At 49.4% G+C, this 24,939-nt stretch overlaps 1 protein-coding gene across 3 annotated transcripts in view; it reads left to right on the top strand.

Moving 5' to 3' along the window:
* RANBP10 (RAN binding protein 10) overlaps window positions 1–22,777 on the top strand; it is a 60,953-nt gene extending 38,176 nt beyond the window's left edge. Inside the window, exons 5-15 of one of the 3 annotated variants that reach the window (XM_019455538.2) lie at window positions 5,339–5,506; window positions 13,116–13,138; window positions 15,116–15,300; window positions 17,751–17,863; window positions 19,323–19,431; window positions 19,542–19,690; window positions 19,884–20,088; window positions 20,830–20,951; window positions 21,446–21,591; window positions 21,892–22,003; window positions 22,454–22,777. In XM_019455538.2, coding sequence (XP_019311083.1) covers window positions 5,339–5,506; window positions 13,116–13,138; window positions 15,116–15,300; window positions 17,751–17,863; window positions 19,323–19,431; window positions 19,542–19,690; window positions 19,884–20,088; window positions 20,830–20,951; window positions 21,446–21,591; window positions 21,892–22,003; window positions 22,454–22,584 — 1,463 coding nt within the window. In that variant the 3' untranslated portion in view covers window positions 22,585–22,777. The remainder of the gene's footprint in view (window positions 1–5,338; window positions 5,507–13,115; window positions 13,139–15,115; window positions 15,301–17,750; window positions 17,864–19,322; window positions 19,432–19,541; window positions 19,691–19,883; window positions 20,089–20,829; window positions 20,952–21,445; window positions 21,592–21,891; window positions 22,004–22,453) is intronic. The other 2 variants (XM_019455539.2, XM_019455540.2) reach the window with 2 other exon arrangements.
* The last annotated feature ends 2,162 nt before the right edge of the window (window positions 22,778–24,939 follow it).

The raw sequence follows: 24,939 nt of genomic DNA, 5'->3' as shown, positions 1-24,939 counted from the left end.
TAGCTAATTGGTGGCAAGTGGGTTGGTTGCTCTTCCTTTCCAGAGAATGAGAAGGTAGCACAGTGGCCCTAAACCAAATTGCTGCCACAGCTGTTATTACTGAATGAGGTGTATAACATTCCGTTTTTCACCCCAGGCTGCCTTTCATATGCATACATAAACACTTTCTGTACATACTTTCTGTATTTAATTGTGTTTGGAAAAAATATCGGTTATAAAAATGATAGCTCCGAATGAAGATACATTATAGGCCTGTGATTTTCTTGGAAAAGCTTTTAACTTCATGGCACTTTGAGGAGCAAGAGACAAGGAGCTTGAGGTGTTGATTGTTTTACACTGATCGTTCCAGATGCTCAGTAGGTTCTTCTATAGCTATAAGGGACCATATTGGTTTTCTGTTGCTGCTGTAATAATAATAGTGACTTAAAGTAATTGTTTTAGGGGCATCTGGCTGGTTCAGATGGTAGAACATTGGACTCTTGATCTTGGAGTTGTGAGTTCAAGCCTCACGTTGGGTGTAGAGATTACTTAAAAACAAAATCTTTAAATAAATAAATAAAATAATCATTTTACAGTTCTGAAGGACAGAAGTCCTAAAACCAAGATGTCAGCAGGGTAGCATTCTTTTTAGAGACTCTGTGGGGAGAATCTGCTTCCTTGCCTTTTCTGGCTTCTAGTGTCCACCTACATTTCTTCACTTGTGTCCCCATCTCTCCATCTTCAAAGCCAACAGTGTAGCATCTTCCAGTCTCTCTCTGCCTTCACATCACCTTTTCTGACTAGACCCTCTTGCCTCTCTCTTACAAAGACCCTTGTGATTGCATTGCTTCTCCATCCAGATAATCCAGGACAATCCACTCTCCCATTTCAAGAGCCTTAATCACTTCTGCAAAATCTTTTGTACCATTAAGATAGCATATTCACAGGTTCTGGGATTAGGACATGGACATCTTTGGGAAGCCTTACTCAGTGTATGACAGGGACTATGCATTTTCTTCCTCTGGGTAAATCTATATAAATGGTAAGTGATTTGGGAATTGAAAACAAAAACAGGAAAACTTAACCTATTTTCCAGACAAACCAAGATGATGGTGAATCTTAAATCAATTCTAAGTAAATACTTTTTTTTTTTTTTTTATGAAGCTCTTCAGGTTTGTTTTTTTTTTTAATTTAAAATCCATATTTATAGCTCTATGGTAGTTTTTGTCAAAATAATTACATAGTTTATTTTTGAAGAAAACTATTCAAAATACTTAAATTTCTGTATTAGGTCTTTGGAAATGTAAGCCTCTGTTGTTTTGGTGACAGTTATTGAGCTCCTATACATGGCAACAAAAATAGCTTCCAGATATCCTTCAGTCATTGACTTAAGTAGGAACTGGTTCTTTTGGGCAATTTCACTATTTTTGATGGATCACATGGCTACATTTTTATTAAAATTGTTAGAGTAACTACCGCCTCAATCTGAGAAAGCTAAAACAAGGAAAATTTTCTAGTTCAAGTCTTGTACCTTCTAGCCAGTAAAATCTGTATACAAAATCTGTCATGCAGGGTCATCCTTGTGTGAGAGAGAAATGGGCTAAGACTGGTCACTACACACAAACACACAGACGTGTGTATATGCATGTGTACCACCTCTCAGACTCCTGACATCCTGGGCACTGGAGGAACTTGTGATGAGATCATGTAGACCCTGCGTCAGGGAACTCCTGTCTTGGCCAAGGAAGATAGACAGGGACAGTCCCAGGACAAGTAACTACTGGTGACTGGAAAGGTTCAGTAGGATTCAGGATTGATCAGGGATGTGAGCAGTGTGCCAGGGCTAGGGGGAGGGGGGAACCAAACAATGTTATGGAAAACAAAGGAGCAAGCGTTGGGGTTGGATCATGATGCACTGGCACAAAGGGAGGACCCAGTGGGCATGAGCAGCTGTGGGCATGGTTCTGAGAGGGCGCATAGGACAGCAAGCAGCTCTCCCTAAGGATTCTTTGGGGAGGGCTAGAATGGGCAGTGGCTTTCCTGGGCAGTGTTCTCCCACAGCCACATGGCCTCAGGAGGTGGTGAGTGGTGGGCTTGTCTTTAGGGAAATCTTTTCTGCTCAAGCAGCATTGAGGAGAGCCACACCTCTGCCCCTGGCATCCCAGGCCCCTGGAGCAAAGTTTGGTCTCTAGTAGCTGTAGGGCTCTATAGCAGAGCAGCCCATCCTGGGGGATTCCATGCTGAGAACTCAGGCCTGTGGCCTAAAGTCAAGTGCTGCTATCTTTGGCTGGATCATATGTATGTTCTTTATATGTGAGAAGCGGGGCTTTGTGCTTAGGAAGCCTTTTTTCAGTGGGCACTGGGTGGAAGTGTGTGTTCTCGTCAGCTGGCTGTGGCTGCCTGGTGAGGTGGGAAGGTGGGGCCTCCCTGGAGAGCAGAGACTGCCAGCTGTAGCCTTCAGACAGGAGGCACCAGTACCTTTGTCTTCCTCTAGGGCTGGGGTCTGGGCCTTGCCCCATTTCTGGCCTGACTCACTGCAAGTCAGAAATCCCAGGTCCACAGCTCCTTAAAACCAGTGCATCTGACCACTGTCTTCTGGTGATGGGATAGGGGCTTGGGGACAGTTTTACTGCCTGAGTGGTTACCACCTCAAATGAGACAAGACACATGACAGGAAGGATGTGGGTTTTGGAATCTGAAGATTTGGTCAAATCCCATTTCAACCATTTCTCAGCTTTGCGGGCTGGTGACCAAGGCCCCCAGTCTCTTGATGAGGTGGAAGTGGCAGTAACTGTTGTGCCACACACACAGGGTTATTGCTGTGCTGCTCTCTTAACAGGTTGTCATGTTGTGGTCAGTGACTGTGTTGCATGTGGGAAGCCCTTGTGCTCCGTCTGGAGGATCTAGGAGGGGAGCCAGGGGAGGCCTTCTGTGACTGGTGTGGCATGTGGATGTGGATCCTGAGGCAGGGGAAGCTGGTGGGCATGCCCAGGGTCACCAAGTACAATCTGAGCCAGACCTAGAGGGATGATTGTCACTTTGGTCCTCACTGCTGTTCAGCTGGCACCCCTTCATTTGTAGCCTTCTGTGGCCCAGAGGAGCGGCTGCTACTGCAGCTGCTGCTGCCAGGAGCCATAGAGCCTCCTGTGTTGAAGCCTGAGAGAGGCATTGCCTATGGTAGCCTCATCATCCTACCTCTCAGGGCAGCAGTGGGCATCCCTGTGCCCGAGGAGAGCTGCTTCCCTGAGGCCAAATGATCTGTGTACTCACCAGCAGTAGAAAGGCCCCACCCACCCTTGGGGTTAAGGAGCTTAGAAGTTGGGTTGGTGCCCAGAGCAGCACCTTATCCCCTGAGCCAGGCAGTCCCAGTGTCTCTGGAGAATGGGAAAGGTGAGAACAGAGCCTGGCTCCAGACCTTGGGCTTTCTAAAGCCAGCTCTGGGCAGTTCTCACAATAGTTTCCTTCTGATTGGTGGAAAGCTATTAGGAGGGGAGCAGCAGGTCTCTAGGTCCTGTACCCGCTAGTGAGAGCCGTTCAGCTTTGGCCTGCTGCCCACTGTGGGTTCTGGGGAAGCTTCATTTAACCAGGAACCAGGGTTCCTGGCTGAAAAGACATGAAAGCTCAGGGTATACAAGGCTTGGGATGGATACTGTGATTATGAAGGACACCTTGCCCTTGAGCTCACCAGTCCAAATGCAGGGCAGAGTTTGGGTTCCAGGGTGTGGTCAGTTCTACCTCTCCAGCCTTGTCCTGTATCTCCCATGCCAACCAATGGCCCTGTCATCCATCTGTTTTCACCCACATACCTTTGCTTACAGCCTGCTCATACCTCCCTACCCTCTCCCTACCCGCCTTTCCTCACCACACACATACTTACACACACTGAGAATGTTTGAACCCTGCCTTTCTTTGTGAGCTACTCAGATCCTTAAGCACTCTGCCCCTCTGGAGAGAGCTTCCCTACCAGAGGAGAACATCTACCCATGCCACTTGGGGGTGGGGGGAGGGGAAGGATGTGCTTAAGTATGTTGACATGGGCATGCTGCTCAGACCCCAAGAAGGCAGCAGAGGCTAGGAAAGCTATTTGGAGCGGCTACTTTGGGGAGCAGACCTGCTTGTCAGCCAGTCAGGCTTGCCTACCCTGTGTGGGTCCTGGCTTGCCATGGCTCTGTGAGCTCGACTCCTATTCCTTAGCCAAGCAGGCAGGCAGGCAGGTCCCTCTGTAGCTCACACCCTCTGGTCCCACCTGTGCTCATGACTTTACTGTACTTCTTCCCGGAATGACCTTTTTCACTCTTTTCCCTGTACCAAAGTGTGGTGCACTTCAGAGGTGTCACTTTTGCTCTCACTATTTCTATTCAGGCAGGAAAAAGAAATAAAAGACATGCAGAGTAGAAAGCAAAAATACAATTGTTTTTATTTCTCAGACAGTATGTTTAGAAATCCCAAAGAATCTTCATAAAAGCTCCTAGAACTAATTGGTGAGTTTTACAAGGTTTCAGGACACCAGGTGAATATATACAAAGTCAAATACATATGTGTGTGTGTGCTTAATAGCTTTATTGAGATAAGATTTTATGCCGTAAAAACCACCCATCTAAAGTGTATAAATCATGGGCCCCTGGGTGGCTCAGTTGGTTAAGTGTCTGAATCCTGATCTCAGCTCAGATCTTTTTTTTTTTTTTTAATCTTTAAAAAATGTTTATTTACTTATATTTGAGAGAGAGATAGCGGGCAGGGGAGGAGCAGAGAGATGGGGGGAGACAGAGAATCCCAAGCAGGTTCTGCACTGTCAGCGCAGAGGCCGATGTGGGCCTCGAACTCACGAACCATGAGATCATGACCTCAGCCAAAGTCAAGAGATGGTCGCTTAACTGACTGAGCCACTCAGGCATCCTGTCTCAGCTCAGATCTTGATCTCAGGGTTGTGAGTTCAAACCCTGCATTGGGGTCTTTGCTGGGTGTGAAGTCTACTTTAAAAAATAAAACTAAAAACATTAAAAACAAAAAAAAAAACCCTGAAAGGTCAGTTGAAGCCCCCTCTCCATCATGAGACTTTCTCTGACCGCTTCCTTGCCGTGTGCATGGCCTTCTGGTAAGTCTTTTCCAGGTCAGTCATGGTTTTGGTTCTTGTTAACCACAGGTTGGCCCCCTTGACTGCTTCAGCTACTCAGGGGTGGTGACCTGCTGGAGTCACTGCTCCTTTGGCGTAGCCAGAACCTGTCCACAGTCAGCTCTGAGAGTCCAAGAGTACTGACTGAGGTGTTGGCAGGCTGGGGAGAAGGGCTCAGACCCAGGCAGGCTTCTGTGGCTGTCTCAGGCACCTCCACTCAGCTGTTGCTATTCTCTTCCCCAACAGGTTGGGATAAACATTCCTATGGTTACCACGGCGATGATGGGCATTCGTTCTGCTCCTCTGGGACTGGCCAGCCCTACGGTCCCACATTCACCACAGGAGACGTGATTGGCTGCTGTGTCAACCTCATCAACAGCACCTGCTTCTACACCAAGAATGGCCACAGCCTTGGTGGGTGCACAGGAGACCTTAGAGGGTCTGCCCTGTAGAGCCACTTTGGTTGGTGAGAGGCCTAAGGGGAGGCTTTAAAGCCAAAGCAATGCCACTGATGCTCTCCTGAGCTCTGGGGAACTGCAGCCATTTCCAAGCATTGGAGCCCTGCCAGGTGTGAAGGGAAGGTAGCAGTGGTGCTTCCTTTGTTAATCCATCCATTTAGCAGCATTATCAAGCCCAAGGTCAGTGCTGAGAAAGTAGCAATGTCATGGTCATGCTCCTGGCCTGTGTGACACTTGTTGGAACAGGTTTTGGCATTCATAAGAAGTGTGAGGGGCCCGAGTACATACCTGACAGTGGTCGGGGTTTGCCTGTGCGTGGCCTGGGCCCTGACTTTGCCTGGCCCTTCCAACATGCAAGATGCTGGTTGCTATGGAGCGAGCAATAGGAGGTCTGCTCTAGTACAGGAGGTAAACAGACAGGCTGGAATCAGGTGGAGCCAGGTCTCTTCTGGCCTTTTCACTGGTTAACAGATAGCAACCTGGACAGAGTTATATTTTAAAAGGTCCTTTGGTATAACTGCAAAAGATGGACTGACTGGAGGGAGGGCCTGGGGAAGAGGTTGTGATGTGTGCAGGGCATGGGGAACAAACTTGATAAAGGCCAGGGTGACCCAGCAGGTTTTAGTGACAGATGCAGTGCACTAGCAAGAAAGGAGGATCAGGACCCAGGAGGAGCAGCAGTCAGTGGAGGGAAAGGGGGCCCTGGAGGATCTCTTGGAAGAGCAACCCTGTACATGTGAAGAGATTTAGGATAAAAGCCTGGGAGATAGAGGGACATTGGCTATTGTGATGCCTTGTCCTACTGAGGCTGACTGGTATATGGTCCTTGAGTAGTGAGAGGAGCCTTTGGCCACAGTGGCCCTGAGGTAGTGCCTAACTGCTGGGCTTGCCTGCTTGGGTTTGCAGAGGTCTGATCTGGTAGAACCGTACCAGCCAAGCTGGCCACAGGCCTTGTCTAAAAAGAGAATTGGACATTTTACTTAGAAGCCTAACTTCTAGGAGGCCTGCATCCCTGGCCTGAGGGGCAGTAAAAAGATGGCTGTCAGTCCCCACAGAGACAACTTCTGTGTGGGTTCTCCATGAGATGAAACTGGGCTGAATTAGGGAACCTGAGTGGGAGTTGGGTTTGCTGGAGGCTGGGTGTCCAGGAGTCAGCATTCCTCAACAGGACAGATAGATGCCAGAGTGGGCAGCCAAGAGCATAGCACAGACACTGTAGAGGGGACCCAGGTGCATATCCAGAGAAACCCTCCTCTGAAATCCATAGCCACCTAGCTGTAATTGCATCCAGCTGGCATCCAGCTGGTGAGCAAGCATTTAGGGGCAAGGTCTCAAGATGTCTTCTTGATCCCCACTCTGCTCTCTTACTACAGCTGTTTCCTGGCTCTCTTTCTGCTGTCCCAGGGGCCTCTGTTGTGGGTTCTTATTCTTTACCCAGGCCCCCCTGTACCTGTCCCAGTCTCGGTCCTTCCCCTCTGCTCTGGATACCTGCCCTCATCACATCCCTCCAGGTTGTCCGCACTTTGCTTGGAGCATGGCACCTGCCATGGGATGAAAAGTTTGGGACATACCCTGCTGTCCTCTCTGCACCTTCAGCTCCTTCATCTGGGCCCTACATGCATGCCAAGCCTCTGAGCTCTTTGTCAGTTGGGTCCCTAGTTCCGTAAGGAACACAGCCACGTTAATGTCAGCCCAAACCCTCTCATTCTTTTTAAACTCTTTTCTCCCTATTTCATGCGTTGTATAGACCTCCTTCAAGACCTCACTCTGCTTATATTTAAACTTCATGTAGGAGTCTGTTGCCTATTTTTCTGGCCTGTCAGGATCTTCTGTGATCTTCCTTGTTCTTTCCCAAATATTTGATAGCCTTGTCAGCATTGTGTTAACCTAAAATTTGATAAATATGTTTATGTATGTTTTCATTAAGGTCTTGATAAAAAATAATGGAGGAGGACAGGCTGAGATTTGAGCCCTTCAGGATATATTAAGAATCACTTTATTGTGTTAGTTTGAAACTTGTGTTTTCTGTCTTGTCCACGAGGATATTAGAGAACTTATTAAAAAAATGTATCTGGCCTGGGGCGCCTCGGTGGCTTAGTCGGTTGGGTGTCTGACTTTGGCTCTGGTCATGATCTTATGGTCCGTGAGTTCGAGCCCCACGTCGGGCTCTGTGCCAACAGCTCAGAGCCTGGAGCCTGCTTCAGATTCTGTGTCTCCCTCTCTTTGTGTCCCTCCCATGCTTGCTGCCTGTCTATCTGTCTGTCTCTCTCTCAAAAATAAATAAAGATTAAAAAAAATGTATCTGGCCTGTCCCCTGCATTTTCTAGATCACAAAATCTAATAGAAAGGCAGTGAACTTGGAGTAATAGACTACTTGGTGAATCCTTATTTATTTAATTATTTATTTATTTAAATTTTAGTTAACGTACAATGCAATATTGGTTTCAGGAGTAGAACTCAGTGTGATTTATTACTCACATACAACACTCAGTGCTCATTACAAGTGCCCTCCTAATACCCATCATCCATCTAGCCCATTCCCTACCCAGCTCCCTCTATCAACCCTCAGTTGGTTCTCTCTTGTTAAGAGTCTCTTTTGGTTTGTTTCCCTCTCTCTTCTTCCCCCTGATTTCCATGTGTTCATCTGTTTTGTTTCTTAAGTTCCACATATGAGTGAAATCATAGGGTATTTGCCTTTCTCTGACTGATTTATTTCACTTAGCAGAGTACATTCTAGCTGCATCCATGTTGTTGCAAATGGTAAGATTTCTTTCTTTTTTTTTGATGGTTGAGTAATATTCTACTGTATATATACCACATCTTTATGCAATCATCAGTTGATGGACATTTGGGCTCCCTCCATAGTTTGGCTATTGTTGATAATGCTGCTATAAACATAGGGGTGCATGTACCCCTTTGACTCTGTATTTTTGTATCATTTGGGTAAATACTTAATAGTGCAGTTGCTGGGTTGTAGGATAGTTCTATTGTTAGTTTTCTGAGGAACCTTCCTACGGTTCTCCAGAGTGGCTGCACCAGTTTGCATTCCCATCAGCAGTGCAAGAGGGTTCTCCTTTCTCCATATCTTTGCCAACACTTGTTGTTTCTTGTATTGTGGGGTGACTGAATGGCTCAGTCAGTTGAGTGTCCCAACTTTGGCTCAGGTCATGAGCTTGTGGTTTGTGAGTTCAAGCCCTGCATCGGGCTCCATACTGACAGTACAGAGCTTGTTTGGGATTCTCTCTCTGTCCCTCTCCCCTGCTCTCTTATACTCTCTCTCTCTCAAAGATCATAATAATAAAAATGGGGGCGCCTGGGTGGCTCAGTCAGTTAAGCATCCAACTTCAGCTCAGGTAATGGTCTCACAGCTCATGAGTTCAAGCCCCACGTTGGACTCTGTGTTGACAGCTCAGAAGCTGGAGCCTGCTTTGGATTCTCTGTGTCCCTCTCTCTCTGCCCCTCTCCTGCTCTCTCTCTCTCTCTCAAAAATAAACATTAAAAAAATAATATAAAAATAATTTTAAAAAGTCACCAATACCTGTTGTTTCTTGTGTTATTAATTTTAGCCGTTCTGACAGGTGTGAGGTGGTGTCTCATCATGGTTTTGATTTGTATTTCCCTGATGATAAGTGATGTTGAGCGTCTTTTCATGTGTTTGTTAGCCATCTGGATGTGTTCTTTGGAAAAGTGTCTTTTCATGTCTTCTGCCCATTTCTTAACCAAGTTAATTTTTTTTAATTTAATTTTTTTTAAATTTACATGCAAATTAGTTAGCCTATAGTGCAACAATGATTTCAGGAGTAGATTCCTTAATGCCCCTTACCCATTTAGCCCATCCCCCCTGCCACAATCCCTCCAGTAACCCTCTGTTTGTTCTCTATATTTAAGAGTCTCTTCTGTTTTGTCCCCCTCCCTGTTTTTATATTATTTTTGTTTCCCTTCCCTTATGTTCGTCTGTTTTGTCTCTTAAAGTCCTCATATGAGTGAAGTCATATGATATTTGTCTTTCTCTGACTAATTTCACTTAGCATAATACCCTCCAGTTCTATCCATGTAGTGCAAATAGCAAGATTTCATTCTTTTTGATTGCCGAGTAATACTCCATTGTATATATGTACCACATTTTCTTTATCCATTCATCCATTGTTGGACATTTGGGCTCTTTCCATACTTTGGCTTTTGTTGATAGTGCTGTTATAAACATGGGGGTGCATGTGTCCCTTCGAAACAGCACACCTGTATCCCTTGGATAAATACTAGTAGTACAATTGCTGGGTCGTAGGCTAGTTCTATTTTTAGTTTTTTGAGAAACCTCCATACTGTTTTCCAGAGTGGCTACACCACCTCTCATTCCCATGAGTTAATTTTTTTTTAATGTTTATTTTTGAGAGAGAGAGGCAGAGAGAGAGGGAGACAGAGGATCCAAAGCAGGCTGTGCGCTGTCAGTGCAGAGTTTGATGCGGGGCTTGATCTCACAAACTGTGAGACTGTGACCTGAGCTGAAGTCGGATGCTTAACTGATTGAGCCACCCAGGCACCCCTGGGTTGTTTTTTGGGTTTTGAGTTTAATAAGTTTTTTATACATTTTGGATACTAAATCTTTATTGGATATATCATTTGCAGGTATCTTCTACCATTCTGTAGGCTGCTTTTTAGTTTTGTTGACTGTTTTCCTTTGCTGTGCAGAAGCTTTTTATCTTTTTTTTTTTTTTTTTTTTTTTTTAACAGAGAGAAAGAGAAAGTGTGTGCACATACATGTGTGAGCAGGGTGGGGCAGGGCGGGGCGGAGGGAATCTTAAGCAGGCTCCATGTTCAGCATGAAGCCCTACTTGGGGCTCAGTCCCAAGACCCCAGGATCATGACCTGAGCTGAAATCAAGAGTCATATGCTCAACCAACTGAGTCACTCAGATGCCCAGGAGCGTTTTATCTTGATCAAGTCCCAATAGTTCATGTTTGCTTTGGTTTCCCTTGCCTTCGGTGATATATCTAAAAAGAAGTTGCTCAAACCGAGGTCAAAGAGGTTGCTCCCTGTGTTCTCCTCTAGGATTTTGATGGTTTCCTGTCTCACATTTGGGTCTTTCATCCATTTTTGCATTTATTTTTGTCTATGGTGTAAGAGAGTGGCCCAGTTTCATTCTTCTATGTGTTGCCATCCAGTTTTCCCAACTTGGTGAATCTTTTAATGACCTTGTTTCTTTTCCACAAGCCAGCTTATCAATATTGTGCTTCAGAGCCTCACCTGGAATCAGTCACTGCTCTCTAACCTCAGAACCCTAACCCTTTCCCCTTTAGAGAAGCAGAATTATGTTTCCTGCCTCTGGCCTCCCCACTCCTTTGCTTTGCTCCATCGTTCCTCTGTCATAGCACTTGCCCTTTGTGTCAATGGTCAGTTGCCTGTGTAATTATTAGTTGCATGGAGCCAGTAGCACTTTCAGGGCCTGGCTCCTGGGAGGTCTCAGCAGATACTTGATAGAAGGATGAATGAGCAAATGAATGGAGACAGGATACTGATGTCTCACCTACAAGTGGTCCATGCACTTGCATTTTTATACAGTTCTGTGTGCTTATAGGCTTTATACCCTCAGCCTCGCTGACCCCTGACCTATGACTCTTTGGTTCAGAGCACTTCTTATCAGCAAGTTTGAATGTTCTGTTTGCATCCTGGATCTTTGCCTGACCTTTTCCCCAGATTTTGCTACTACATTGGCCTTGCAGAGGCTCCCAGAGATCTGCAGGGCTGGGGGAGCAGGGTTGCCCTTGTCCAGTGCAATAGGGGGTGGAGTGGCCTCTTTCCTCATTTTCCTGGAAGCACCTCAAGGCCTTGTCCTTCCTGAGTGCCATTGTGAGGTAGATCTGGGCAAGCAAGGGTAGGTCATCCCCTGCCCAGAAATGTGGCAATTGCCTTACCCTGTGGCACAATTGCAGCCAGCTTGTACCAAGACCTCATAGTTTTTGAAGCAGCTTTCACCAAGTATGTCAGTTTCTCCTTTCTTTCTTTAAGTGTTAGGATTAATGTTCCCTCCTTTTTTCAGATGGGCTCAGAAAGATGGGGTAAATGATCAGGGTCACACTGCAAATAACTGATGGAGCCTCGACCTCCTTCCAGGGTCTGTGGACCTTCTCCCTGAACTGGAGTGTAGCAGCAGCAGCAGCCTGACCACACTGAGATCCACAAAGGCAGCTCCTGTGCAGACCTGGAGGGTGGACATGAGGTCTTCTCATGGGTGCAGAGGGGCTTACAGATTCCATTCTGCCAGCTCTGTGACTGCCACTCTGCATGTGGGCCTGAGAAGTGGCCTTAGGCAGGTAGATCATGGAATTTATGAGCTTCCCTCCCTAAGGAGCATAATAACCTGGCAAAGAATGTAAACAGTTTCTCTGCACCTTGGTTTTTTAATCTGTAAACTAGTGTTAGAGATGGTATACACCTTCCAAGGTTGTTCTGAGGATTAAATGGTTCCTTGTAGGGCAGTGAGCCCGGGGCCCAGCACAGTGGAAGCGCGTGGTATACGCTGGTTGGCTGTCAGGATTCTGACCCCAGGTTTACTAGGAGACCTATTATCAAACCCTCACCTGTTCTTCTGTCTTGCTGGGTTTCGGTTTCTCTTCTGGGTAGGAGTTAGGGGAGCAGACTGGGACCTCTAAGGAGTGGTTTAGAAACTTGTCAGTCCAAAAGCTCAGGAGCTTCTAGAAGACATAAGAAATTTTCTAAAAATGGGAGGGCTGTGAGTCCTTGGAAGAGTCTCCTTTGGCCGTGAGTCATTTCTCACTCTAAAGAACATGAGTGTTCTGGTGGATATTCTGAGGTTCCTGCCCTGCTCATTTATTTGAGATCCCACTTTCCTCCCTTCTCACTTCCAACTCAAGGCTGAGGTACCTGGGAACAGCCCCTTCTCTTTGCAGAAGGGTTCAGAGGGTACACAGGTCATTTGTCAACTTGAAACTTCTGGAGACTCTGGATGGGTGTGGGATGGAGATCGGCAGCTGCCACCCTCCCTGTCTCCACCTAGAGCTGTCTCTGTCAGCTGTCTCTGTCAACTTAGGATGTTGGAGTGTTAGACTAGGAATGAGTCTAGGCCAAACACTTCAGCTAGCTTTATGACTGTTGGGAAATCTTTCAACCTCTGAGGCTTACTTTCCTCATTTGTAAAATGGGGATAAGAAAGCCTGCTCCCCAGAGCTGTTATGCAGATCAGATGAGATGATGGATGGAAAAGGGCTTGGCATACACAGTAAGTCTCCATAAATATATCTTGGATCAAAAGAAGGATCAGACTTGAAGAGGCCTTAGGGTAGATCATTTGAGTTTAGTCCTTCCTAGTGGGCTTTCCCTGAGAGGGTGGAAGAACTGTGAGTGAATATTCAAGTATTTGACTTTACTTCCAGTCAGACCCAGCAAATGGAAGGCCAAGGTCTAAACCTACCAGGCCCTAGCACATGCTTGGCCTCCATCATAGGGAGATGTGGTGACCAGCCCCTCCCCAGCCATCGTGATGGACCTTCTGTGGTCGCACAGAGGGGTAGGAGACCAAGTAGCCTGATTTCTGTTCTTTCCCTTCGCAGGTATAGCCTTCACAGACCTCCCGGTAAGTACTATTATTGGGTCTTCTCCCTCTGGGCTCTTTGGGGCTAACTGGGTTGGAGTATGGTGGAACCTGCAAGTACAGGGTGTGGAGTCTGGCTCTTTCCCCAAACAGGGATGTATGCTATGCTGTCAGCTTGAGAGTACCAGTAGGGGTACCTCTTGGCCTTCCTCTCTCTCCAGCAGCAAGGCCTGGTCTTCCTCCATGACTTTTAGCAGGTGACAGTGATCTGTGGCATTTCCAAAGGCAGCTGGGGGGATGGCATGGGTGGAGATGAGGGTGGCTCCATGGTTTAGCTAGTCTGGGCCAGTTCTGTGTGGCTTACAGCCAGTGGACTGGGGTGTATAGAGAATTGTTCTTGAACTGTCTTGGAGCCCAGTCCCAGCGCCTACTCCTCAGAGATCCCTGAGGAAGGCCACTACCCTAGGGGACTAGGCCTGCTACTGTACAAGGTTCACCCAAGCCAGAGAGGTGAGCTTTGTTGGGTTTTCTTTTCTTAGAAAAGGCTGAGTTCAGGACTCATCCCCATCTCTTGCACCCTAGTCCTTAATTATTATGAGTCATCACAGGCCTCGTCACATGCAAGGCCTCCACCCAGACTTCTGGGAGCCTGGACTGGCTCTGTGTACCCTGGCTGGGTTCTGGAAGGAGGAGAGGTTTGCTGACTCCAGTGGTAGCCTTGGGATCCTGAGCACCCCTGTGATGCCCTAGCAATGCCCTTGTATCTGCGAGGCCTTCTGAAGCCCAGACTACAGCTCCCAAGATCCTGTTAGAAACTCTTATCTGTAGATCAGAATCCTTCTCTCCTTACCTGGAAGCACCAGAGAGGGGCTGTGGTCTCAGGCAAAGAGAACAGACAGGAGAATTCTGACCCTGGCTAGGGAATGGTCTAGTTTTAGAGCTATGAATGTGGGCAGTCATCAGGTGCTAGAAAGTGTATGGCTGCTTCAAGGTAGGGGGCGTCACTGAGGGCATTGATAGGTAAGATTTGCTGGAGAGAGTGGGCTTTGCCTATGGCATGGAGGTTGGGAGGGGAAAGGAAGGAAGCTAGAGATCTTAGGATTCAAGGTTGTGGTGGGCTGAACCCAGTATTCAGTAAACCCAGTGTTCAGTAAAGTAAAGCACGTGATACTGAGGAATGACAGACAAATGGCCAGAGGATGGAAGGTGGGAGAGAGGACTGGGGCCCAGTGACAATGAGGAGGAGGCTGGCGAGACACTTGACTAGCAAGTCAAGTGGGGGACTTGACTAGCAAGTCAAATGGGGAGCCACAGGAAGCACTGAGTGAGGGAGTGATCTGGCAAAAACTGGCCATGGCAGCGTATAATGGAAAACAGGGAGCCCCACACCCACAGAGGGACATGCCCAAACCTCACTGGCCAGAAGATCCTCCTCTTAGTGAGCCTTTGACAGGAAGGGCAGTGGCCTCTCTTTACCCTTTGCCAGCGTCTGGGGGTCCAAACCACCTACCCCCTTTTGCCGTGCTCTCCTCCTTCCCGCCTTCCTTTCCTGTCTCCCGCATCCCTTCCTGCCCTGTCATATACTCCTTTTTTTTGTGGCAAAGGGATCCTTGGTCATTCTGAAAGGAGCCATTATACACCCATGTAGCAGATCTTTATGGGTACACCTGCAGGGTTGTGGAGCCTGGCCTTCCTCCCATGTGTCCTGGATGAGCCCCAAAGGGGGACCTTGGGCTTTGGGGACACCATAACCTCTGATGCAGGGCAGGAGACTCCACTTTGAGCCTGGCTTGATTTTCTTTTGCTTTCTCTCCTGAAGCTTTGGGGAGTAGCGTCTCTGGTAGGCAGGTGGGCAGAATGTGGCTTAGCCCTGCCTCCTCCAGCCTTACTGCAATTCTCTCAAAGCCGGAGTAGTGGCCTGCAGGAGCCAGCGCCTTCCCTCTCTGCACCAGAGGTAAGGCGAGGTCCTGCTGCCCCATTGCACTCAGGGCCCAACTGACATTTCATTCTCCTCCTCAGGCCAACCTCTACCCCACCGTAGGCCTGCAGACACCTGGGGAGATTGTGGACGCCAACTTTGGGCAGCAGCCCTTCCTGTTTGACATTGAGGACTACATGCGGGAGTGGCGTGCCAAGGTCCAAGGCACTGTCCATTGCTTCCCCATCAGTGCCCGGCTTGGAGAGTGGCAGGCGGTGCTGCAGAAGTGAGTGCCCCACTCCCGCCCTTACCCAGCCCTGGCCCATCCCAAGGGCCTCATTCTCCTCCTATAGGCCCCTGTACTGCTTCAAACTACACCTATGAACTCTAGTGGGTAGCTGTTCCTTCTGGAAAGCACTCCCAGGGTGACTCTGCCTCCTGCTCTCTTGCTTCCCTCTTAGTGAATGGACAGCTTCTGCTCAGTTCTCCAGATCTGTTCCTAACTAAACCTTTGCCCCCTCAACTGGATTGGAAGGCTCTGCCATATAGTATCACCAGCAGAGCTGTTTTCCTTCCCCACGTTATTTTGCAGAGGATGTACTAGGATGCCCTGTGGTCTCTTCATTTGTGGACTTTTTTCCACCATAGGGAATATCCATCATGCTGTGACTCTTGCCTGAGATCACCTCTCAGGGTCATCATCTAGCTAAGTTCCACACATTCCTGGCAGTGGTGGTGGGAAGAGAATCATCCTGAGGCCAGCCTATCTGGCTCTTGGATGATTAATTGCTAAACTGTCCTGGAAACCAGTCTTGCTGCATCCCAAGGGAGGCGAGGTTTGGGTCTCCCTTCTACTTGCCAGCTGCAGGCCTGAGTGAGGCAGTAACCAGTACCTTCTCTTCCAGGAGGTGGGTTAGCTTATTAGCTTGGCTTCCAAGGGTGATCAGGGAAGGTCTGGGCTTCTGCTAGCCCTGGTTATTGTCCCACAGAGGCACCCAGGTAGCAGAGTCTCTCAGGTGGGGCTGGGTTGCACACTGGGCTCTTTGTGCAGTCTTCCTTTCTTAAAGGATTAATGTTGAGGCAGGTTATAGGGGAGGGCTGAGGCAGGGGCTATGTGGCCAGACCCTTCTCAGGAGGAGCAGCACTGTCTTGTTTTCAGCCCTCAGAACTATTGGGAAGCCCTTCCTTGGAGGACTAGCCAGTATATGCCAGTCCCTGACACAGGCTTGCTGGGACAGGCAAGGGGAGAGGTGGAGCTGCTCCAGCTATTTGGGGGAGGGAATGATAGTCTCAGTTTACAGTGTGTTTGTTTATATGTGTGTATATGTGTGCTGGTGGGTGTTCATATGGAGTGTTTGCCAAGACCTACATATAAGCTGTATCCTGGCATTTCATACGACTTCATTTTATGAACATTGTTAATGTCTGTATTATCTTGGAGACAAATTTACCACAAGCTCCTTGGTGAGCTTGGTGAGCTCCTTGGTGGTTCAAGTTATTTCCTCTCTTTTGCTTGTATAGGCAGCATTTTTGCAGGTAAAGAGTTTTTCATATTTAAGATTACTTTCTTGGTGCCCTTTCAAGAAGTGGAATTATTGAGTCACTGGACCAATTATTGAGTCACTGGACCATCATATTAGTGGCATCTGATGTACATGTGGACCATTCATCTGAACCATGTTTTGTCAAAAATGTTTGCTCTTGAGTTTATAATAATAATAATAATAATAATAATAATAATATAGTTATTATAATTATTATTTAGGAGGTTTATTTCATTGACTTCTTAACTTTGTGCTGGGCACTTTATATGTATCGTCTCATTTACCCTTTAAAACATGAGGGGACACACACCTGAACTTCTGTGCCTTTCACATTTGTGTTTGGCAGTTACAATAAGGACATCAGACACATATTTACACCAAGGTATTCACTTCCGTACACATCAGATGTGAGGGCTCATCCTTCTGCTCTGCGTGTGTGCATACACATATACGCACATGTGCCACTGCTCAGCCAGCTGTGGTGGGATTAAATGGCTACTGGGTGTTGGGCTTCTCCAGGCCATTTCCCAAAAATTGTGTTCCTGTTGGCTGCATTGATGCCTATATCTTGGCTTCCTGAGCCCCTGACTTGTGGCATATTGTGGAATAATTTGGGTCATGGGTTAGCTTCCCATCACCCGCTAGAGCCAGCACTCCTGAGGGCTAAGTTCACTGGGTAAGCTGCAGTGCTTATGCTGGGCACACGGGGTAGCCTGCAGAGGAGTTTCTGTGTCTACAGAGGGTACGCACATGGCACACATCGTCTCTGTCTGGGCAGCTCCCGGGCTGATTGGCCAGCTGCCATTCCAGGAAGCCCTCAGAGAGCCTATCAGCCAGCTCTGGGCTTGCTGCAGTTCACAGGAGGCACCTGTTTCTGTAAGGAGATGGTATGTGCCTGTGTGTGTATTTTTGTTATCATATTTGCCCACTTGTGGGCAGCATATTGCAGAGAAACTGCATCCCCTCCTCCAAGCTACCAGGACAGCTCTGGTGACCAGCCCTTCTCCAGCCTGACTGCATGAGCACTGGGGGAAGTTTTCATTTTGTTTCAGCCTCTTTATTCTTATTCTGTGGAGGTTGGACCTCCATGATGTGTGTAAGGGAGCCCAGACAGGGAGATAGTTTGTCCCTTCAGGTGGTCAGTGAGAAATGCAGTTCTAAAGTGTCACCTTGAGCATTTCCTTTCTTCTAGCATGGTCTCATCTTACCTGGTGCATCATGGGTATTGTGCCACGGCCACAGCTTTTGCCCGAATGACTGAAACCCCGATTCAGGAAGAACAAGCATCCATAAAGAACAGACAAAGTAAGGTTGATTCTCCTTTCCTCTCTCCCTCCCTCCCTCCCTCCCTCCCTCCCTCCCTCCCTCCCTCACCTATCCCTAACTCTGCTGTCTGGCTCATGCCAGCCTTGGGTAACCTGTCAGGAGTCCATTCAGCTCTGGTCCTTACCACCAGGAGACTAGCCCACAGCCCCAGCCCAGCAGCATGGGAATGAATGTCTCAGTGCAGCCTCTTCACTACACACTCTGATGGCCCGGCACAGGCTGGGGCCTGGCATGGCTGGATCCCACTCCTCCATGCTTGTTTCCTTCCCCCAAATCCTGGCCTCTACTCAGCCTCCTGTTCATGGTCTTTTGGAAGAGTGTGTTTGCATCTTACCAGACCAATGTCCTGCCTTTCCCATTTACTCAGCTTTAGTAGTTCTGCTTGTTCCCGGCCAGAAAGAGGACTGAAGTAGTCAGACAGGGTGAAGGCTGGTTCTCAGTGGCTGCTGCGGTGGCACCTCTCTCTGCTCCCACCTCTGGTCCTGCCTTTTGCAGACAACCAAAGGAAGGAGTCAAAGGAAACTTTCCCAGTGTACATACTGGCCTGCATACTGTGTGTTTGGGGCTCTTTTGTGGAAGGAGGGTGTTGGGAAAGAGGAAACAGAGCCCAGTAAGGAGATAGGAAGAGGAGAGGAGAGTGAGGGAGAATGGGTGTGTGTGGATGTGTGTCTGTGTGTGCCTGCTTGCGTCTCTCTGAGCCTGTCGTCTCTGTGTATGTGCATGTGTCTGTGTCTCCCAGAGAAGCTACGCCCAGCCAGACAGACGGAAAGGGATCCCAGACTTGGGATCTACGAATGAGAGCCTCAGACCCAGAAGTCGCTCCCAGCAAGATGCACCAGGCCCCAGAGCAAGAGCAAGATGCTGATGGCCTGAAAGGTGTCAACGTCAGAGATGCCAGTGTGAGGAGGATGACCTCCTCTCCCCAGCAGGGAGCATTCTGCAGCCCCTGAAGACTGCCAAGACTTGGGTCCTGGCCCAGAAACCATTGTGCTCCCTTTGCCACCCCCCTGTGAAGCCTGACAGGAGAGAAATCTATCTGAAGAGGAGCCCCTAGGGCCACCAAGCTGCCTGGGTGTCCAACCCCAGATCATGTTCCCACAGCCAGAGCCCCTCCCCATGCCCAGGTCCCTGGCGAACTGACCTCCACAGGAGCAAGCCTCCAAATTTGCTCTCCTGCCTCTGCACTGAGTCCCACTTGTTTTCCCCTGTTATTCTTTGAAGACTCCCGACACTTGACAGAAACCAGGGTCTATTTTGGGGCTGGGAGGCCAGTTTCCTTCTTCAGCCTCTTCTGTGAGCATCTCAAGCATCATGCTACTCTGAGCTGGCCCACCTGACCATTGGCTAGTCCATGCTCAGAGCTGGTAGTATTGTAGGCATGTGATTATGAAGGAGCTCTACAGCCCCTCACTCACTGCCATGCTTTTGCTCTCTGCAGAGATCCAGAAGCTGGTGCTGGAGGGCCGTGTGGGTGAGGCCATTGAGACCACGCAACGCTTCTATCCAGGACTGCTGGAGCATAACCCTAACCTGCTCTTCATGCTCAAGTAAGTTTTGGGCACCACCAGCTGCCCCATAGTCCAGCCCCTCCCAGCTGGTGGTCGGAACATATAGCCCAGACGAAGCCCAGAGCATTGCCGCTCTGCTCCCTCTGCAGGTGCCGACAATTTGTGGAGATGGTGAATGGGACTGACAGTGAGGTCCGCAGCTTGAGCTCCCGAAGCCCCAAGTCCCAGGACAGCTACCCTGGCTCCCCCAGCCTCAGCCCCCGACACGGCCCTAGTAGTTCCCACATGCACAACACAGGTCAGCCACTCTCCAGAGGGCTCGGGGAAGAACTGGTGTGGAGAAGAAAGGCCACCCATATGCCCTTCCCTGGGCTGGGCTCAGGGCTCGCTGCTGGATTTGGGGGAAGGGAAATGGGACCACTGTGGTTATTCCTGAGACCCCATTTGATGGCAAACTGCCCCTCTTCTTCTGACTACCCTCTGGTTTCTAGGAGCAGACAGTCCCAGCTGCAGCAATGGCGTCGTATCCACGAAGAGCAAACAGAACCACAGTAAATACCCTGCACCCAGCTCCTCCTCCTCCTCCTCATCCTCCTCGTCTTCCTCATCCCCATCCTCCGTCAATTACTCCGAGTCCAACTCAACAGATTCCACCAAGTCCCAGCCCCACAGCAGCACCAGTAACCAGGAGACCAGGTGCCTGTCCTGCTCTGCTTCTTCCTCCTGCTTTCTGCTCTGCACCAGCTGGGCTTACTGCAGCCTGTCCTTTAAGTGCCACCCCCTGTCTTTCACCCCCACCTCCATCCCAAGTCTGTGCCTGGAGTAGTAGCTGCTGACCTGCGAGACCAGGCATTGGCTCCAGCTTCTGGCCCTACCCATGATCCAGCTGCCACTTTCCTTGGCCCTGACTTTTTCCAGAGGCACTGGTACTGCCAGGCTGAGAATGTGGTCTCCTGGGAGCAGACCTGGCAGAACCCCTAGGGTCTACACTAAAGAACCTTTTGCTGGGTGGGGCTTGAGGTCAGATAGGTTGGGCAGCAGAGGTATTAGGCTATAGACTACAGGTGACTTTCAGCAGCCCCCAGGCATGCCTCAGGTTTGACCTGGGTGTGACACCTAGAGATTCTTATCAGGGGTCTCTGGTCACTGGGGGGTAGGGGAGGAATGTGTAGAAGGGGTGCACCAACTCAGAGGAAGTCCAGGAAGGGGAGAGCCGCAGAGGCAGCATTGAGACAAGAGTGAGAATCAGATGAGAGGCCTCTGGGGATAGCTGGTGTCACACTAGGGTCCGAGTGTTGGAGCCTGGGAAGCCTTTCATGCTCCTAGGGTCCTTTGGTTTACCCACAGCAATCTGTGGCTAAAGCCTGAATGGAAGCCCAACCAGGTTGCTCCAGCCACATCCCTCTGGCCAACTCCCACCTCAACCCTTCTCCACAGTGACAGTGAGATGGAGATGGAAGCAGAGCATTACCCCAATGGTGTGCTGGAGAGTGTGTCCACACACATTGTCAATGGCGCCTACAAGCATGAGGACCTGCAGACAGATGAGTCCAGCATGGGTAAGAATGATGGCTCAGCATGGTGATCCGTGGGTGGTAATGGCTCTATCCAGATGTCTTCTGTCCCCCAGGAAGGGATTGGGAAGGGCAGGCTTTGACAGCCTGAGAAACTCTAACCAGACCTGGTCCACTGCCGCCTTAGCCGATCATGAACGGGTGGTTGAAACGGGAAAGCCCCTGCCCTGCTGCCAAGATCAGGGCCCCTGTGTCTGAGGCTAGAGGCAGTTGGTGAGGGTGGGCACTCTTATGAACACCCGTGCATCTGTAGAGGGTGGGAGAAGGGAAAGGTTCTAAGTCCAGACCCCTAGACAATGTGCTTGGTGGACTAAAAGCACCTTAGCTCCAGATGATCCACCTGTTCCTCCCAGCCCTAACTTGCCTCTGGCAGTCTCCCCAAGGTCCTTCTCGCCATGTTCCTTTTGGGGTCCCCACCCCAGTTCTCCCCTTCTCTCCTTACTCTTCCTGATTTGTTCTCTGCTGGGCTCTGGGTGCAGATGATGGGCATCCTCGGCGGCAGCTCTGTGGGGGCAACCAGGCTGCCACAGAAAGGATTATCCTGTTTGGTCGCGAGTTGCAAGCACTGAGTGAGCAGCTGGGCCGGGAGTATGGCAAGAATTTGGCTCACACGGAGATGCTGCAGGTATAGAACAACCTGACCTTCATACAGAGCAGGCCTCCATTGTGGGGGAGGGAGCAGGGTGACTCTGGGAGGGCTGTGGGGGCAGCAGCAGCAGGACAGAGCGGGTTCTAGTGAAGTCCACAATGGGAAGCAGGACTTCGGGGGCATATGCTACTCTCTCTAGGCTCTGGGGAAGGCACAGTCCTTTCTGACCCTATGCTCACAGGGCACCATGTAGGGCTCTGTATGCCCCTGGAGTCATGGAGGTGTGTATGTGTGTGGCGTGTGCCACAGTCCTCTCAAGAATGTCCTGTCCCTTAGGATGCATTTAGCCTGCTGGCGTACTCAGATCCCTGGAGCTGCCCAGTTGGCCAGCAGCTTGACCCCATCCAGAGGGAGCCTGTGTGTGCTGCCCTCAACAGCGCCATTTTAGGTAAGCAGCTCTAACAATAACAGAAGCTGGTCCATGAATGCCTAGGGTGGCTCCTCCCTCTCTCCCTGGGGATTGCTGGTATTTGTCCAAATTAGGGCAGTGTGCTCTGCCCAGGCACTCTCTGGTAGCCCACAGGACTTGGGCTTCCATGGCTGAACTTAAATCTTGACCTCTCTCTGCCCAGCTGAATTGGCTGGCTAGATCATGATAGACTCTGGCCTGTGTCTATAGGCCTGGGCCAACACATTGCTCTAAAGAAAGTTAAGGTCCTCAGGTTCCTAGCATGGCTGCATAGCCATGCGCTGGTGGCTGGGACATACTCACACAGATATGTGAACACCATGTTCTAAGCGATTCTGTCCACTGACCCCACTTTGTGCTTCCAAGGGAACTTTGACCTGAGCCCAGTTCCTGGGCAGAGCATTTACCAGGCCTGTCTCTCCTTCACAGAGTCTCAGAACCTGCCAAAGCAGCCCCCTCTGATGCTCGCCCTGGGTCAGGCATCTGAATGTCTACGGCTCATGGCCAGAGCGGGCCTGGGATCTTGCTCCTTTGCCAGAGTCGACGACTACTTGCACTAGCTGACCACGCTGGCTGGCCCCACCTGGCCCTTCCTCAGCCCCAGGGCTGGAGCAGCCCTGCCCTCCATAGGCATCTGGCGCAGGGACCTGGAAGCCATGGGCAGAGTCCATTCCTCCTGCCTGGCCTCCCCAACTCTGTTTTTTCTTTTCTTTTCTTTTCTTTTCTTTTCTTTTCTTTTCTTTTCTTTTCTTTTCTTTTCTTCTCTTCTCTTCTCTTTTCTTTTCTTTTCTTTTCTTTTCTTTTCTCTTTTCTTTTCTTTTCTCTTTTCTTTTCTTCTCTCTTCTCTTTTCTTGTTTTCTCTTTCCTTTCTTCTCTTTCTTCTCTTCCCTTTCTTCCTTCCTCCCTTCCCGCCCCACCCCCCCCACCCCCCCCCCCACCCCCCCCGCCAGCCCTCAGTCTCTGTCTTCACGTGCAGCGGCCTCTGACACAGTATTGGCTGGTTACTCTCATGTAGCGCCTTCTAGTTTGAAAGGGGGGTTTTGTTTTGAGGAGGGGTTGGGGTTTTTTAAATCTTTTTGTTTTTTTCCTCCTGACTGAGCCACCAGTATTTATCTCTGGAGAGCTTGTGCTGAGCTGGTTTCTGCTCATTTAGTGATGAAGCCTATCCAAGTTGGTGATAGCTTACTATTTTCATAAGTAAAAAAAAAAAAATGAGATTATATATATAAATATATATATTAAAAAAAGACACAGTATTTATCGTAGTGTTAGTGATCCAGCACCTCTTGGGTGAGGCTGTCCGGACACCATATGTTTTTATTTGAGACCAACTCATTAAAAAAGAATCATCTCTGTCACCTCAGCCAAGTGATTTGTTTATTTCAGGCTTCCCCTTTGTTGAGCCACAGGCCCAGCTGCAGCTCCTGGAAGCCCAGTAGGCTTTGCGGGGGCCACTTAGTGGGCAGGTCAGGCTAAGCTGGTTTGCAGCATCCGAAAGGTGTGGGTCCCTAGGCCCCTGAGAGTCGGGCTGGGTGGACAACTATAGGGCTGAGGCTTCAGAGAAGGAATGAGTTGGTTGGCCCAGGGCCACACAGCAAAGCAAGGGAGTAGAGGGTCCTTGGCCAGCACGCTATCTACCGTTCTACCCTGCCTCTCACTGCCTACCTTGCCCCTCCCTTTCTCCCCCCACTCAGCATCCTGTTTTCCCTTGTTAAGATGGCCAAATAATTCATTTACTCTAAATTGATTGCCTGGAAACTACCTGCCTTTGACTCGAGAGCTGCTGTGTGTCAGGCTGCGGGGAGGATGTCTCCATTCCAGGACAGAGGCCCTTGAGTACAGGGACTGCCTTCTTTCTGCCTGGATCTTCACCATCTCTGCACAGCTCTGATGGAATCCATGCTTTCTGTGAAGCTAGGACCTTGTGGAGGCAGATACTTGGGCCACCAATTGCTGGAGTGGATGGAACTCTTGACCTACTAAGCCAGGCTTCACTGCAGCTGTGCCAGGCAGCTCCCTGCAGCTTGGTCCCAGCCACTCTTAGAAAAGACTATTATGAGTATTTGTTGGCCAGAGGAAGGGACCTCATGGGCTCTACAAATGTCCCACCAGCCGTTTCAGATGGATCTTCATAGCTGGTGGGGTAGAAACAGTCCCGGTACTGCCATCAGGGAATCAGGAGAGGAAGGGCTGAGATGACTGTTGGGACTTGAGCAAGCCATCAGTGGAGAGGACTGACTGCCCAGGAGGAAGAAAAGGAGGAGGCCTACCCAGAGGAGCACCAGGAGGGGCTGGGCTTTCCCTACCTGCTTCATAGTGAGAGGGAGTGCACAGGTAGCCCTTGCCAAGGGGCAAGGCCAGAAATTGAACTTTGAGTCCCTGCCTGGGAAAGGGCTAGATAAGCTCCTGCTCTCTGGCAGCAGACATAGGGATGGTTGGTACAGCCTGAGATTCATTGCCTGTCACGCCCATAGCTGGACAAGAAATGTGACTCAGTTGGACCAACTGCTCGTGATTGGTGTAAGGGCCCTGGCCCTGTGCTTTCCCCGAGTTCTGCCTTGGGGCATGATCCTATAAGCTGCTGCTTTTTCTTGGTCCCCACCAGGGCCTTGGCTGTCACCCCACAGACCATGGCCTGTTGGAGAGGTGTTGTCATGTCTGTAAAGGAAAACTCATCCTGTGCGAGGCTGGGGATGGCTAGCTCCCAAATGCAGAGGTTAAAAACATCAAGGTGTTAAAATGATCAGAGCTGAGCAGGATTGGGCATTAAAACCAGAGGCTTTTTTTAGCTGGAATGGGGTTCAGAGACCATCTACTCCATCAGTCCTCTCATTTAATAAGGAAACAGGCCTGGGAGATTAAATGACTTAGCCAAAGTCACAGAGCAGGTTAGTGGCAGAGCTGGGACTAACCTC

This window comes from Panthera pardus, unplaced genomic scaffold, assembly GCF_024362965.1.
Source record: "Panthera pardus isolate Hobbes unplaced genomic scaffold, ASM2436296v1 HiC_scaffold_19, whole genome shotgun sequence".
In the NCBI taxonomy this organism is placed as follows: domain Eukaryota; kingdom Metazoa; phylum Chordata; class Mammalia; order Carnivora; family Felidae; genus Panthera; species Panthera pardus.
This window is presented reverse-complemented; position numbering and strand designations above follow the sequence as displayed.